This window comes from Engystomops pustulosus, chromosome 3 (assembly GCF_040894005.1).
Source record: "Engystomops pustulosus chromosome 3, aEngPut4.maternal, whole genome shotgun sequence".
NCBI classification, from domain to species: Eukaryota; Metazoa; Chordata; class Amphibia; order Anura; family Leptodactylidae; genus Engystomops; species Engystomops pustulosus.
This window is the reverse complement of record NC_092413.1, coordinates 170,635,399-170,651,220: the sequence shown is the minus strand read 5'-3', so window position 1 is coordinate 170,651,220 and position 15,822 is coordinate 170,635,399. Positions and strand designations below refer to the sequence as shown.

Below are 15,822 nucleotides of genomic sequence, written 5' to 3'. Positions count from 1 at the left end.
TGTCAATGATTTTGTAACCGCCACTTGATTCACCTTCACTTTTGCCCAAGCCGATGATGTACATGTCTGCGGCTATTCAGAGAGATAGCAGCCAGTCACTCGAACATTGTCATGTGTATGGGAGCCTTCTATCCTATAACTACCAACCCAGTGTGTGTGTAGATGTAGGGGCGGAAAGCCATTGTTTCAATTGTTTTTGTATTTGGAAGAAAAATAAAAAGTATTTTTATGGCTTAATGTTGATCATGTCATTACATTTGCAATGCTGATGGTTTGTACACCGCTACTGCCTAAGGGGCTCTTCATCAAATGTATTGTTCTGTGTCGTGGCAGCAGTTTGGCAAAAGATATACAGTTTTTAGATGTACTGTTTTTACTGTATTTTATTTATGGCACAAAACATTTCAAATTTTTTTATTACTACACACTTAATATAGTGATATATAGTTGTAGATAACATCTGACATTTCAAAGCTTTTGTATTGTACTGCAAGAAACATTAAAGGTACAAAACAATTAAGACATTAAGCTGTTCCATTGACTAGACACATTGGTGTGGATACAGAAGTACAGATATGTTAATATTCTACTATGTTCTAGTCTTAGAGTGCCCATACAAATTAGGTGAATGTTGGCTATAAATGCTGGGTTTTTCTTACAATCTAATGTGTGTGGGATTCACCAGATGTTGGGTGATAGAAGGATCAGGCATGTTGAATTTCAACATGTCCTATAGTTTGTTTTCATGGGAATTGTTGGCTGGCAGTGGATTATGCCCAGGTGAACAGGGCATGTAGATAAATAGTGATTAAGGAGGCCTCCTTAATTGCATTGGCTCTTTTAACTGTCTTTATCTCCCTCCCGTTTCCTATAAGCTTTGTTCAGCAACTGTATTTCCTCTTGGTAGCTGTCTCTTTCCACATTCAGCTGTTTACTGTTTTGACGGTGAGCTTCCACAGTATCCGGAATAGAGATATTGATGTCACTGTCTGGATTATTGGTTGGAATGAACAGAGAATAAGATGCCGTCTCTCCCAGATCACATGAGACAAATCTGTTCTCCTTACGAGAATAGCGCAGTGAAGGAGAACGGGCTTGAGTAGAAGATTGACTTATATTGCTGATGATAGAAACAGTGTCCATTGCTTCTTCATTGTCGCAAATTTCTAGAACTTCAAGATGTATCTTGACATTAGTATCCGGAAATTGGGTCGGAGAATCTTCCTTACTTGGCTCGTGGCCCACACTTTTTGACCGGTACACTTCAATCTTCTTAGATGTAGGTGTAATTTTTTGACCTTCACTGCTTACTTCATAGGTAGACAAGGAAAGAGTTTTCCCAGTAGGTGCTTGAAGGGATACTGTTCCTTGGAAAGCGCATAGTGGTATGGCCAATGCTCCTCCAAAACGCTGGAAAAGAAAACAGGTTTTATTACTAGATGAACTCATTTATAAGACTTTAAAATAAAGAACATGGTATCTAATATGGTTACGGTATATAATATAGAATATTGGAATATGGTTACACATCTTAGTCATTACTAAACCATCAGGTGCATATACTGCTCTTATGCTTTCTACATACAGGGAAATATCTAAGTTTTCACAACACAGGAAAGTGTTTTCCTTTTTTTTTAAGTTGGCTCTTCATCCAAAAAACTCAAAAAAATGTAATGATCAGCCCTCCCAAAAGACCAAACTGACAGCAAAGCCCAAGGAAATCATATAAAATGGACTATGATCCAAATGGTAGAAATGGCGGCGGTGGGGAGGAGTGAGTTTTGGTGCATAACATTGGTCAGTTGTACGATGGATAGCCGTTTTCTGTTTAGAGCCAGGAGGGTAAATGTAATAAACTGTGGTACTGGTTACAACATGTAGGGCAAAAGTTTTAGTTTTATGTGTCTATGAGCCAGCAACATTGAACAAGGGGTAGAATGAGTATATAAGAGAGACATCATTGCTAGCAACGGATATGTATTTTTATAGACTCTTTCTTGTCTTATCAGTTATTACAGTGTTTCCCGACATGTTTACAGTGATGTTATGCATTATGGATATTTGAAGTGCTGTACACTTTGTAGGACTGTAGGGGGTGCTATGTGCATTGCTATTCTTGCACTGTATTTTTTTTTTACAATTGCCATTAAATGCAGCTGCTGTCTGAAATTCGTGTATTACTTCTCATAAGACATAAAATCACTGTATGCAACATGTTATCATCAGACCCAACCTGGGTCACGTGTGTTGTATTGTCACACTGGTGTCCCAATAACATGATTACTATGACTGTATATCTTCTAGGGCAGTGATGGCTAACCTATGGCACTGGTGCCAGACGTGGCACTCTGAGCCCTTTCTGTGGGCACTCAGGCCATCACCAGCGATGACTCCAGGTATCTTCCTGCAGTCCCAGACAGCCCGGGATTTGCTGTGCACAGAGCTATTTTAAAGTTACAGCTGTACCTGGGACTATTTTCTGCTTTACTGCTGTCCTCAGGGGCTGATATCAATGAAAGCTGTGACAGAGAAGGGAGTATAAATCACAAATTACATTTATGTGATGGCAATTTGCGATAAATTATCGGGTCTTTGTTGTAGTTTGGGCACTCGGTCTCTAAAAGGTTCGCCATCACTGTTCTAGGGGAACTCTTGGGGGCAAGAAGTGAATTTTTGAGAATAATAATAATAATAATAATAATAATAATCTTTATTTATATTCATACATATGATCAGTTAAATAGGAAGGGAAATTTGTGCTACATACATAAAACCATAGAAAGTCAAATCAACAATTTAGGGAACTTGTCACAGCATAAATGTTCTAATCTACTTTGCAACTTCTCTGATGGCCCTGTTTTAGATCTTAGTCCAGGGGTCCCTTCTTCCGCTCCTCTTCCCACCCATCATGACAGTATGTAATTGATGTGATAACAATGTCTGGCTGACTGACTCAGTTCATTAGCCAAATTCAGTTCCCTTCTCCGTCATGTGAAGACGTCTCATTGAGCAATAAGATGTTAATGCTTCCGATTAAATTACAAGGAAATAATAGATAATGTTCACTGCAAAGTGAAGTGTAGGAGACTGGAAAGAGGGGACCAGATATATTCAAACTGAGTAAAGATGTACAAATAGAAAGCTGAAAGCTGGAGTAGAATTATACTTTGGGCACAAATTATAATAAATCGGTTGGACAGCAGAAGGCCCCCTCACTGCTCCACGTATGCCCACTTTTTAGGAGGTGCAAAAACGGAGAATTTATTATTTTCATTATGTCATTGCCATATTCTGCCCAAAAATTAATGAGAAACATTGCTGTGCGAACATAGCCTTAATGAGGACCTTTCCCCATCTCCATCACATCGAACATCCTATAATAGATGCCACATCACCTTTCCAGAGTAATGCTCCTTCTTTTATGTAAAATTTCACTCATTTGCCTATAAAAAAAAAATCACCTCCAAAGTCATGTGAAAATGAGTAGAGTCATTTTTTTTGTCAGAGGTGAGTTAGATGTTAGCGGCTGCAAGGGGAGTGTCACTTCTAGTGTTCCTACCTTTGGTGTCATATTAAAGATAAGAATTCTGTCTTTCAGAACAGGTTTATAGACATAGTTGGGAATGCAAGCTGCAGATACAGATGCCATTCACAGCTATTTCTTTAACTGCCTGTATCTCTGATTCTGTAGATAACATGAAGAACTTATGTGATCTGAAAGCTGAGATTCTGATCTTTAATATGACACAATGGCATGTGTCTCGGTACTACAGAACCAAAGATTGGGATGTTTGAAGTGACACTACTCCTGCAGCCTCTAAACTGGACTCATCTCAGGCAAAATGTAACTCTTCTTTGCTCATATTTAAATATTTTTATAGGGAAAAGAGGGAGATTGCATATAAAAGAGAACATTCTAGAAAGGATATTCAATACCTTGTGGTTTAATGTGGTAAAATCTGGAGTCCCTCTAAAGTGGACCTATAACCAAGTACAAAATACTAAATGACTAACCCAGTTCATTGCTGCTGTATCTTATCTATTTGGACTTTTTTTTTACGTTATATGTGAAATAGCTGATACTGGCCAAGGGGTTGAGTCTCTTTGTGCTGTATGAAAATAAAAGAATCATATTCTGGAATGAATGAATTTACACAAAACAAAGCAATTTACAGTCAGATCATGGGCACAATTACAGGTGTTGAGTTATTCAGAATTTTTAAACTTCCCCTTTAAGTAGTAGTGTCCTAATCCAATTGTACTGTTTGTAACTCACACATAATGAATGTTTAAAATCAAAATTAGAAATTTAATCATCAGTCTGAAAAATATATCTTCTTTCTTCTGTCCCTTGGGCTAACTAGATTCTGCTGATGTAATCCTATTGACAGAGCCAGACATGATGATTCATATATTTAACATGTAATGTCTGAATGGCGCTGACTCCAATTAAAGCAAATACGGTACGTGCAAGGGAGTTAAGGACATCAGTCAAAAAGTTGTTAAGCTGTAAGATTTATACACAGTTTAAAGGAAAACAACTGCTTTCATTAAGAAAAAACAAACTGCAGATACTCACCCCCGTTCCTCTTCATTCTGATCCCAGCGCTGGTCTTCTTTAATGTTGAAGCTCCAGGATCACCTAGAAAAAAGACTTATAATTAGCCGACCAGAGTCCGGGGACAAGATGTCCGGCACTCCAGGCTGCTAATTATGCACGGCCCGCACCTCCCTCCCAGCATGGGTGTTCCTGGCTACGAACATTGTAGTAACATTACATAAATGTAAAGGTAGATGTTATTTTTCCTGATCTCTAGGATTACCACCGTAAATGGGTAAACACATGTACGGATGGCCTAATAGCAATCAGTAGAAAATTACATTGGTTTCATACTTATTCTTTATATAATTGGAGAACTACTTCCTTCCACCCACTTATTGTCTGAGTTATTGATTGTTGTCAAAAAGAAGGACTGCCTTTATCTCCCACAGCAACCACTCTCAGCACACCCTTCAGATTCTGTTCTTCAAAAATGAAATGAAAGCTGCCATGTGGTTGATTGCTTTGGTCAACAAAAAAATATCTATTTAAGGCTGGGGGCAAATCTCATATATCAAGTTAATCAATGGAAAATTTTCAATATGTATCTCTATATTGTGGCTGCTGAAACGTCAGTGGACATACTGTATTATAAGTTCAGCCGATGTGGGTAGAGGACCACTGTCACTTTTTTAATTTTAGATTAATTGTAGCAATAAAAAGTAAAATTACAGGCAGTCCAAATTGGAACAGGTATTGTTTGTGTAAATCTAGACAGACATTTTTGGTACAATTGGATTTTCTAACTTTTGGGTTGTCATAAGAACAAGGATAATCAATGCCTTCATTGCATAAAAATATTAATCTTTATTTATATAGGGCCATCATTTTCCATAGCGCTTTACAATTCATAGACCTTTGATAACTCTTACAGCTGTTCAATGCAGCCTGGGGAAAGGTACACAAATTACCAACATCCAGTGGTCTGTTGGTTACTTGGAGTCATCTGTAATTCGGGGACTACCTGTAGTTGCAAAGATGGACATTGCCTTTAATAGGGTTAAGGTGATATGAGTAACTATTTAAAGTGTATTTAAATGGGGTTGCCCCAAGTTTTGGGAATAACTCTGTGAACTGTGAGGGTCAAATGCTGGGTCCTCCACCAATCAGAAGAATGGGACCCCCAGCAATCCAGAAAATGGGAGTCCTGTGCTTAATATGGGTTGGGCGCATGCTTGTCCTACTGCTCCAATATGGGAGTGTCAGAGATTACTGAGCACTGTGTCATTTCTGACACTCCGATTGTATAGGATGGATCAGCAGTATGCATGCTCATACTGCTTGGTCGCAGAATAGGCATAACCTGAAAACAGGGACAATCCCTTTTAGAGCCAAATCACATGTCAAAACTGCACACATTTTTTAGGTCTGTATACTAAAGTGCAAAACTTGTCTGATATTTTACGCCTGCCATTATTGGGTGGCCCTAGTCTGGGTCACAAGTATTTTCTTTCCTTCTGTCACTGCCAGTTTCTGTCTATTTAATGGAAAGTCAGACACAGACTCTATAATCTGTATGCTGGATATGTGGCCTCTTGTACCGTAAATGAATCATATTGTATGCTCTAGAATTCACTTTTAGACTATTACGGCAAACAGCGGTATTATGTCATTACAGTGTTTCTCACTTACTTTCAATCAATATGACAGTCTCTCTCGAATAGCTTTCGGCTATTATGTCCTTTAGAAAGTAGGACACAATTTTCACTTACAGGTCACATTTATCAGCGCATTAACTTTTAGCAAGTTCAAATAGCGCCAAAAGTTACAAAGCTGTGAAGAACGGCTTTCCTTCTTTTTTTTTTACCAAAATGCTTGCTGTACTTTTGCATATTCAGCAGCTGCCCAGAGCTGTAATACAATAGTGTGCCCTTGTTCTCATCTGCTGTCAAGTGCTGCACCTTTTTTAGCATCATAGGGATTCATGAAAACTAACAGAAAGACTTATATGTTTTTGAGACTACTATAAAAAAATAAAAGCTGTGTTGTGGCTGCAAGGATAAGGGCCTGTGACGAAAAAGTGACATTTCGGACCCCGGAGGGGTACACAAGGGCAATTAGTTATCCTTTTGCAACATCCCCCACCGGGGCCTAGCCCTTGAGGTGAGGCCTGGTGACAGCCGGGGCCCGCAGTACCTGAGTGGCTGGCGGTTGCGGCCTAAGCACGCTTGTGTCACGGTGCTTGGTATGGGGGAACCGGAGGGCTGTCCTACAGCCTGGCAGGTCTCCAGCAGGGTGGTGTTGGCAAGAAATGATGAGGGAGAGGCTGCAATAGCGGATCTCCCTGGGGCAACCCCTTAGTGTCCCGAGTGTGAGTCTCTGTGTGGTGGACAGGGTGCCGGTGATGATGGCAGGTGTAGTAGCAGGGACCAGACGGAGGCAGAGGTTGAAGAAAACAACTTACAGTTTTTTATTGGAACCGCAGGAACTTCAGCAAACGTGCCTTTAACAGGTAGATAGAGTACTGGAGAGGTATTTGGAGGGAGCCGCAGGATGTAGGTCACCAGCCTGGATGTAAGGGCAGGCTGGGAGGCAGCTGTGTCCTTATAGGAGGCTTCAGCTCGGTCCTGGATCTCTTCAGGTATCACCCTCACTACACTAACTCTAGTCTTATTCTCCACTTCAGGCAGGGGCTAGGCTCTTCCTGCACTGGTCCGGTTTGCTAGAGACTCTGAGCTGCTGCTCAGCTAACTACTCACTGCATACGTCCTGCAGACCCAGAGGGCCTGACTAGGACCGGTCTCTTCTCCCTTCCGGGAGAGACTGCTCTCCTGGAGTGATCTCTAGAACATTCCACTCAAGAGGTTTTATTACCTCCCTTTTGGTCAGGTGGTGGCTGCTCCTCCAATTACCTCTCAGTTCACAAAGACAGGATGTAACACATATCATTGGATACTGGACTTTTACATCATATACAGATTTAGCTTCTGCCTTGCCAGGCAGGATTAACCACTGCAATGTCCCCTGTATAATGTGGTGACATGTTATGGGGCTTATTCGCAAGCACTACCTCGCCATTGCATCGGCGAGGGTGTTGCATACCCCGGGGACAATTGAAAGAGCCGCCCTCGGCTCGACTACAGATGTTTTGGGGCACAGAGGGGGCTAAGGGCACTTCTAGGAAGTGCAGGCTATGTGAAGGTGTAGGGACAAACCGCCCATGGTCCTGGAGACAGGCACCTGGGTTGGTGTCGGACTAAGACAAAAATATGTATATCTGTATGACAGTTGGTCGCTGACGCCATTAAACCGAACTGTACAGTAGGAAAGGTGTGGTGTCATGTCCTGTAATCCACTCCTTGCACCAAGGCCTGTATATTTGTTATGTAAACGCTTCTTCCCTGGCGACAATTATATAAGGTGTCTATCTGTATTGCATTAGCATATGCGACATGAGTACCTCCTGACGTCCTTACCCATAGTATGAGTGGCATCCAGGTGCTATCTCTGTAACACCCCCGGTCCCCGAAGGACCCGCAGTTTACGGACTACCCCCATGTGCAAACCTCGGTTTGGGGATAAGGTAACAGTCAGTGTTTCACAAAAAGAAAGACGGTCCGACACAGCCACACTACAACCTGAAAAGCCTATGAAAGGGTTAATGCAGACTACTGGCATGTATGACAGGGTGCTAGCATATTGTAAGCTCACATTGGCTTAGGAGTCCAATGGGTACACATCTTGAACGTTACAACGTTACATAGGAAGTTAGGCTACTCAGGGTAGCACGATAGTGAATGTCTCTTTTCCTGCAAAGAAAAGGCATGGAAGTGCAAACATAATGTCCGTACCTAAAAGGAAGGCATTAAGTGCAAAATAATAATAAATAAAGTAGCAACTTTTCCTGGTAGTATCTGGCAAAAGTCTCACAGAAGGTCTCTAGTGACAAAGTCCATCTTCTGGGTACAGCCCTTGATGTGGGGAAAAGTGCACTGAGAAGCAAAGGGTCTCCTCTAGTGTAGAGGGACAGAGTCCTTTGAAGAAATCTCTTGACTGAGATAAATAAGGGTAAGAGTCTCAGGAAAGTCTCTGGCTCTATAGGGTAGGAAAAAGCAAATATACAAAATGTACAATGGACAAAGTACCTGAAGAGGGCTTCCAGCCCATCAGGGGTTACTCAGTATCGCTGGGTTCAGCAAAAACAAGATCCAGCTCCAGCAAGGGATCCTGTACATCCTCAGCGGGGATGGGTTCCGGCTGGGGACACCCGGTGGCAGTAGCGGGTACTGCAGATGCAGCAACATCCTCCGGACTTTCAGGGGGAGGAGCGCTGTCGCCCGGGATGTCGGCTGTTCCAGCCGGGGGCTCAACTGAGCCAGGGACCACAGAGGGGTCCAGCAGTAAATAAATAGGGGCCTGCGGCAGCGCCGTGGCTCCCTCTAGCTCCGGTTCTTCCGGGGCCGGGTCATCACCCCATTGGTAACCAGCCAGGGGGGATGGGGGCCTAGATGGAACCTCCGGACAAGGTTCGCTAGCCGGGACGTCTTCTCCCACCGAAGAGCCGCGGGACCTGGCAATGCTCCCGGCAGGGGAGCCGGTGGGGGTGGCGCCCTGTATCATGCCCGGCCCATGGATGGCAATGGGACCCGTACTCACAATTACTGTGGATGGGGCATTCACGTGGGTCACCGCCCGGGGACTCGCAGCCGAGGAAGAAGAGGTGTTCGGAGATTCCGGCCACTCGTCGTCCTCATACCAGTCATCGTGCGGGAAGTAGCGGTCCTCATCGGAGTCGGGGATCCGGATCACGCCAGCCGCCCAGGGTCCTCGAGGTCCTTCCTGCAGGGAGAACTCGATGTACTCGCCTGGCTTGAGGTTGTGCTGGCTCTCCGGCAGATCAGGCCTCTTGACGGACCGGCGGGGTATAAATACTTCCCGTCCGGTGTAGTCCTGGGTGGCGAAGCCATAGCCCTTCCGCTTGTCAAAGAACCGGACCATGCCGGTGGTGCGGTTCTTCTCGACCCAAGCTCCAGCTGTAGATCGGCCGGCCATATACCGCTGGGCCTCCTTCTCCCGGCGTCGCTGGTCCGAGACAGCGTCTCGGAGTCGCCGGCGGGCGGCCTCACCTCGGCCTTGAGGCTGCGGAGGTTTCGGTGCTGGGGCTCGTGGCTCCGGTTCAGGCTCGGATCTCCTCGGGCGACAGGTAGGTGCCGGAACAGGAGCAGGAACCACCGGAGGAGCAGGAACCACCATCGCGGGGCTAGCAGGCCGCGGAGCCGGAGTAGCAGGCCTCGGAGCAGGTGGAGCGGCAACACTAGGCCCTGGCGTTGGCTCGCCAGGAGTCGGGGCCTCCCCACGTGGCGCCTCCACGTGGGCCCGCGGTACCGGGATGGTAGCCGGGATAGGGACGAGGAACCGCCCGGGTGGGATCTGGTACTGCGTCACCGTCTGGTAACATGTCCTGGTGACGAAGGCCCGAGTCAATCCTCGGTGCAGCCGATGTCCAGCGGAGGGTCTTCGGACGGGCTGCGCAGAGACCACCACCATAGTCTCTAGGACCTCATAAAATTCCGGACGCTCCACAGGAGGGAAAGGCGGAGGACCCCACATGGTGTTGTCCTCACTGTCCAAAGTCCACTCAAGTTCTGGCGCTTCTCTGAGGCAGGGCAGGAAGTCCGCCTCGAGCCAGTGGGAGGAGTCCAAGTCCTTCCCGCCAAGAGCTGTGGCGGGCTCTAATTTTTCCTGCGCCACAGGAGGCGGGGTTCGCGCCCTTCGCGCGTGGGTGGAGCTTGATGCGTCATCTGGGTTTCCCGCCAGTGAAGGTTTTGGCGGGCTTGAATTATTTGCTGCGCCACAGTTTCTGAGGTAAAAATCTTCAGGCGCGGCAGCGCCGGATGTAGCAGAGCTGGTACAGTTCTTGCCAGAATTAACCTCCGGAGTGCGGGAGCGGCGCTCGACAGCACGTGGCAGCAGTATAATACAGTTCATTCCAGAAACACACAAGTCCTTGGGCCTAAACCCGGATGGCAGCAGGGTTAGGCAGCACAGTCTTTTTAATAAAGGAAAGTCTTTAATGCCGTAATAAGGCACAGAAGTATCAATCCTGTTCGTGACGCCACTTGCAACATCCCCCACCGGGGCCTAGCCCTTGAGGTGAGGCCTGGTGACAGCCGGGGCCCGCAGTACCTGAGTGGCTGGCGGTTGCGGCCTAAGCACGCTTGTGTCACGGTGCTTGGTATGGGGGAACCGGAGGGCTGTCCTACAGCCTGGCAGGTCTCCAGCAGGGTGGTGTTGGCAAGAAATGATGAGGGAGAGGCTGCTATAGCGGATCTCCCTGGGGCAACCCCTTAGTGTCCCGAGTGTGAGTCTCTGTGTGGTGGACAGGGTGCCGGTGATGATGGCAGGTGTAGTAGCAGGGACCAGACGGAGGCAGAGGTTGAAGAAAACAACTTACAGTTCTTTATTGGAACCGCAGGAACTTCAGCAAACGTGCCTTTAACAGGTAGATGGAGTACTGGAGAGGTATTTGGAGGGAGCCGCAGGATGTAGGTCACCAGCCTGGATGTAAGGGCAGGCTGGGAGGCAGCTGTGTCCTTATAGGAGGCTTCAGCTCGGTCCTGGATCTCTTCAGGTATCACCCTTGAAGGTAGGATGATACCCCTTTCCTCACTACACTAACTCTAGTCTTATTCTCCACTTCAGGCAGGGGCTAGGCTCTTCCTGCACTGGTCCGGTTTGCTAGAGACTCTGAGCTGCTGCTCAGCTAACTACTCACTGCATACGTCCTGCAGACCCAGAGGGCCTGACTAGGACCGGTCTCTTCTCCCTTCCGGGAGAGACTGCTCTCCTGGAGTGATCTCTAGAACATTCCACTCAAGAGGTTTTATTACCTCCCTTTTGGTCAGGTGGTGGCTGCTCCTCCAATTACCTCTCAGTTCACAAAGACAGGATGTAACACATATCATTGGATACTGGACTTTTACATCATATACAGATTTAACTTCTGCCTTGCCAGGCAGGATTAACCACTGCAATGTCCCCTGTATAATGTGGTGACATGTTATGGGGCTTATTCGCAAGCACTACCTCGCCATTGCATCGGCGAGGGTGTTGCACTTTTATACACACTCCCAGAACACATGGGTTCTAGAAGACGGAGGAAGTCAGTTAGAATTGTCCACACAACCTCCAGATATGGCACAACAATAAATCACAACCCTGAACTGCTGAAAGACCCCTTTCCCTAGCCCAGTGACACAGAACCTTATCAACCCAATAAGCCTCCACCAGCTCTTATTTAATATAAGCCTGGTCCGTAACGGGATTATATAGGGTCCAACCGGTAGCATTTATTTAACCGAGACACGGACGTGGGGATCTGTGGATCAAGATAAAAAAAACAACACAATAAATTTTATATTTAATTGCCTTAAGGGCACGCTAGACAAAAAGTACACACAATAGATATATATACAGTTAGCAGAGTGCAAAGTACCAGTAAGACTAGAAGTATCAGTATGCAGTAAGTTACTTACCTTTTATGGGCCTAATGGAAACGTGTAGGCCACATTTAATGATCCTTCCTGCTATTAGTCATAGTAAAAGGTTTCCCAGAAAAAAGACAATGGGCACAAGAGGTGCTCTGATTATAATATGTGCAGACAGACCCCTGCATGCCCATAGGAAGGCTCTAGGACCCCTCCTACCTGGGATCAGATCCAGAACCATGGTGGAATTCTAGTTTTTCATTGGGAAGGCATAGGGTCAGGGTTCTGGTCTCATTGGATCCAGCTGAATCCCTGGATCACATAGATACCAAACCTATTGATACCAACCCATTTGCTATGTTCTCATTTAGAGATATTTGTATCTCTATGTCCAAGAATGTTAGAAACTATTTAGTTGTAGCTATATGATCCCCTGGCTATATATCTGGCCAGATATATATATGCCAAAAATATATCTGGCCTTGGGCTGGGATGGACTATAACTCCATATCTGTCCATAACCAACATATTGGTCTAAAATTTTTATGACCCTTTGTCTGTTGTCATACAAAATGCTCCTGAAAGATTCTGGAGTCACCGCGGCTGCACTCCCCCTGGCCATATTTATCACAGGGCCAGATTTTAGAGATTCTGGGGTACCATGTGTTCAACATTAACTCCATTTTCCTTCATAGAAAGAGACTATTGACCATAGCTCCATTTGGTGCCCTAGACCATCAGGGATGATGAGATTAACCATTTCTAGGCTGAGATACTGATATAATTCCCTGTCTGCCCTAGACCACCGGACACTGATAATAAACCTTACCTTATGTATATGTCACTGATTTGTATTGCCTGGTTTGGAAGGTGCAATGTTAGAGGGAAAGTTGTATGCTACCTGGGCATGTTCACACCTAAGATTTTTCAGCATTTATTTGCATCATTTATGGTAAGCCAAATCAGTTTCAAGCGCCCCCACAGACCTATACCTTATCTCTCTATACACTTAATAGGACAAAACATCCAGCTCCAGGAAATCCACAATGACAATAAAAATAGAGTCTTTGTTTCCCCTTCGTGAAAGCATGTAGCTCCATTAGCGGCAAGGAAAAAAATAGCAGACAGAGCCTACACATTCCAGAACATATCCATATTCATGGCTTATGGCATATGCCTGAAACGCGTAGGCTGTGGCTGCTACTTTCCTTTATTTTTATTCACTAATGGAGAGAGTGGATTTTTCAGTATCTGGCTTAGTTTGCCCGGGCTCGCAAACTACATATGGTGGATTGTAGTGGAATTCAGGTGAGATGAATCTTTTTCTGTTTTATCTCTGTGTTGTCTGTAGACTTGATTTTGGCTCAATAACTGATGCAAAACCTGATGAAATCATTGAGTTTGAAACTGATTCAAAGCTTTACTGAAATAAATGGGGTGAGTTGTGGATATAAAAGAGACAGGGGTCAGAGGTGGGACTCTAATGTTTTTACCATTCTTAAGCTCTAACAAGTCCATTAGACAGAGTTTGGCCATTTGGCACATCCTTTTAAGGTTTTATTGATTTATTGAAACATGAAGCCTTAACAAATAACATTATATATAATGGCCTTTACACAAGTCTTGGGAACATTTTCCGGGGGCTGTTATTTTTCCTAATACCAGTAGATAGGTAAGGTCCACATACATTAGATGATAATTAGATCATGTTGAGGGAAAGAAGGATCCTGCACAGTGGCGAGCTTGGGTTTCTGCACAGGGGGGGCGAACACATCTGAGTCGGCCCCCAACCAAATGTTTTTACTGAAAAGGCACATACCACTATTTGAGTGCTGCTAGTAATCGGTAGGTCCTTGGCTAAACACTGTGTGTGCTGTGAACTCTACCCTTTTATCAACGTCATTGTGTTACGTCCATCACCTGTGTCTCCTGCTAACCAGGAGCTCCTAGCTTACACAGTGCTGGCTGCTAGTGCACGTCCTCAGAGTGCACGTCCTGGGATGCTTTTATAAAAGGTCAATAGTGTTACTTAGTGGCCCCAGCAGGGCTAAGATGAGGCATTTTGGTGCCCAAGGCAGACAAGCAAAATTGCTACAAAACCTCCCTCCTGTAAAATTGTAGAAAAATGCTGCAGAATAAGGATGAAGGCTCCCCCAATTAAATAAATCATAAGAAAGAAATCTAAAAGGGCTAGTTATGGTAAGTTAATAAAAAAATATGTCCCTCCAGCAAAAATACTCCACATATAGATATACACGTGAAATCTGTATACCACAAATTTAAAATAAATTTATTCCAGCAATGAATATACCAAGCACATACATACAAATGACTGTACCACAGCACAGCAATGAATAAACAGCACATAATAATATTGTGCGCAAATAAATATATACCAAAAATGAATATACTGCAAGCATAAATATATATCGGCAGTAAATAACCACAGATAAATATACACTCACGGGCCACTTTATTAGGTACACCATGCTAGTAACGGGTTGGACCCCCTTTTGCCTTCAGAACTGCCTCAATTCTTCTTGGCATAGATTCAACAAAGTGCTGGAAGCATTCCTCAGAGATTTTGGTCCATATTGACATGATGGCATCACACAGTTGCCGCAGATTTGTCGGCTGCACATCCATGATGCGAATCTCCCGTTCCACCACATCCCAAAGATGCTCTATTGGATTGAGATCTGGTGACTGTGGAGGCCATTTGAGTACAGTGACCTCATTGTCATGTTCAAGAAACCAGTCTGAGATGATTCCAGCTTTATGACATGGCGCATTATCCTGCTGAAAGTAGCCATCAGATGTTGGGTACATTGTGGTCATAAAGGGATGGACATGGTCAGCAACAATACTCAGGTAGGCTGTGGCGTTGCAACAATGCTCAATTGGTACCAAGGGGCCCAAAGAGTGCAAAGAAAATATTCCCCATACCATGACACCACCACCACCAGCCTGAACCGTTGATACAAGGCAGGATGGATCCATGCTTTCATGTTGTTGACGCCAAATTCTGACCCTACCATCCGAATGTTGCAGCAGAAATCGAGACTCATCAGACCAGGCAGCGTTTTTCCAATCTTCTACTGTCCAATTTTGATGAGCTTGTGCAAATTGTAGCCTCAGTTTCCTGTTCTTAGCTGAAAGGAGTGGCACCCGGTGTGGTTTTCTGCTGCTGTAGCCCATCTGCCTCAAAGTTCGACGTACTGTGCGTTCAGAGATGCTCTTCTGCCTACCTTGGTTGTAACGGGTGGCGATTTGAGTCACTGTTGCCTTTCTATCAGCTCGAACCAGTCTGCCCCGGACCATTTCCGCCCACAGTACTGCTGCTCACTGGATGTTTTTTCTTTTTCAGACCATTCTCTGTAAACCCTAGAGATGGTTGTGCGTGAAAATCCCAGTAGATCAGCAGTTTCTGAAATACTCAGACCAGCCCTTCTGGCACCAACAACCATGCCACGTTCAAAGGCACTCAAATCACCTTTCTTCCCCATACTGATGCTCGGTTTGAACTGCAGGAGATTGTCTTGACCATGTCTACATGCCTAAATGCACTGAGTTGCCGCCATGTGATTGGCTGATTAGAAATTAAGTGTTAACGAGCAGTTGGACAGGTGTACCTAATAAAGTGGCTGGTGAGTGTAGTTCAGCATTAAATGTACTGCACATCTGGGTTGCACTTTGGCACAGACATCACTTTCTATTAAGACGCTGCTGTTTCCTTCTGTGTCTGTGTTGGCCTGGTCCATCCTGCTCTTTTTCCTGTAGTCTCATCATAGTTGC

At 44.9% G+C, this 15,822-nt stretch overlaps 1 protein-coding gene across 2 annotated transcripts in view; it reads right to left on the bottom strand.

Annotated features, from left to right (window-relative positions):
* Window positions 1-365: 365 nt before the first annotated feature.
* Window positions 366-15,822, bottom strand: part of GPR149 (G protein-coupled receptor 149) — a 63,538-nt gene continuing 48,081 nt past the window's right edge. For both annotated transcript variants that reach the window (XM_072142972.1, XM_072142973.1), the window contains one exon: window positions 366-1,410. In XM_072142972.1, coding sequence (XP_071999073.1) covers window positions 841-1,410 — 570 coding nt within the window. In that variant the 3' untranslated portion in view covers window positions 366-840. The remainder of the gene's footprint in view (window positions 1,411-15,822) is intronic.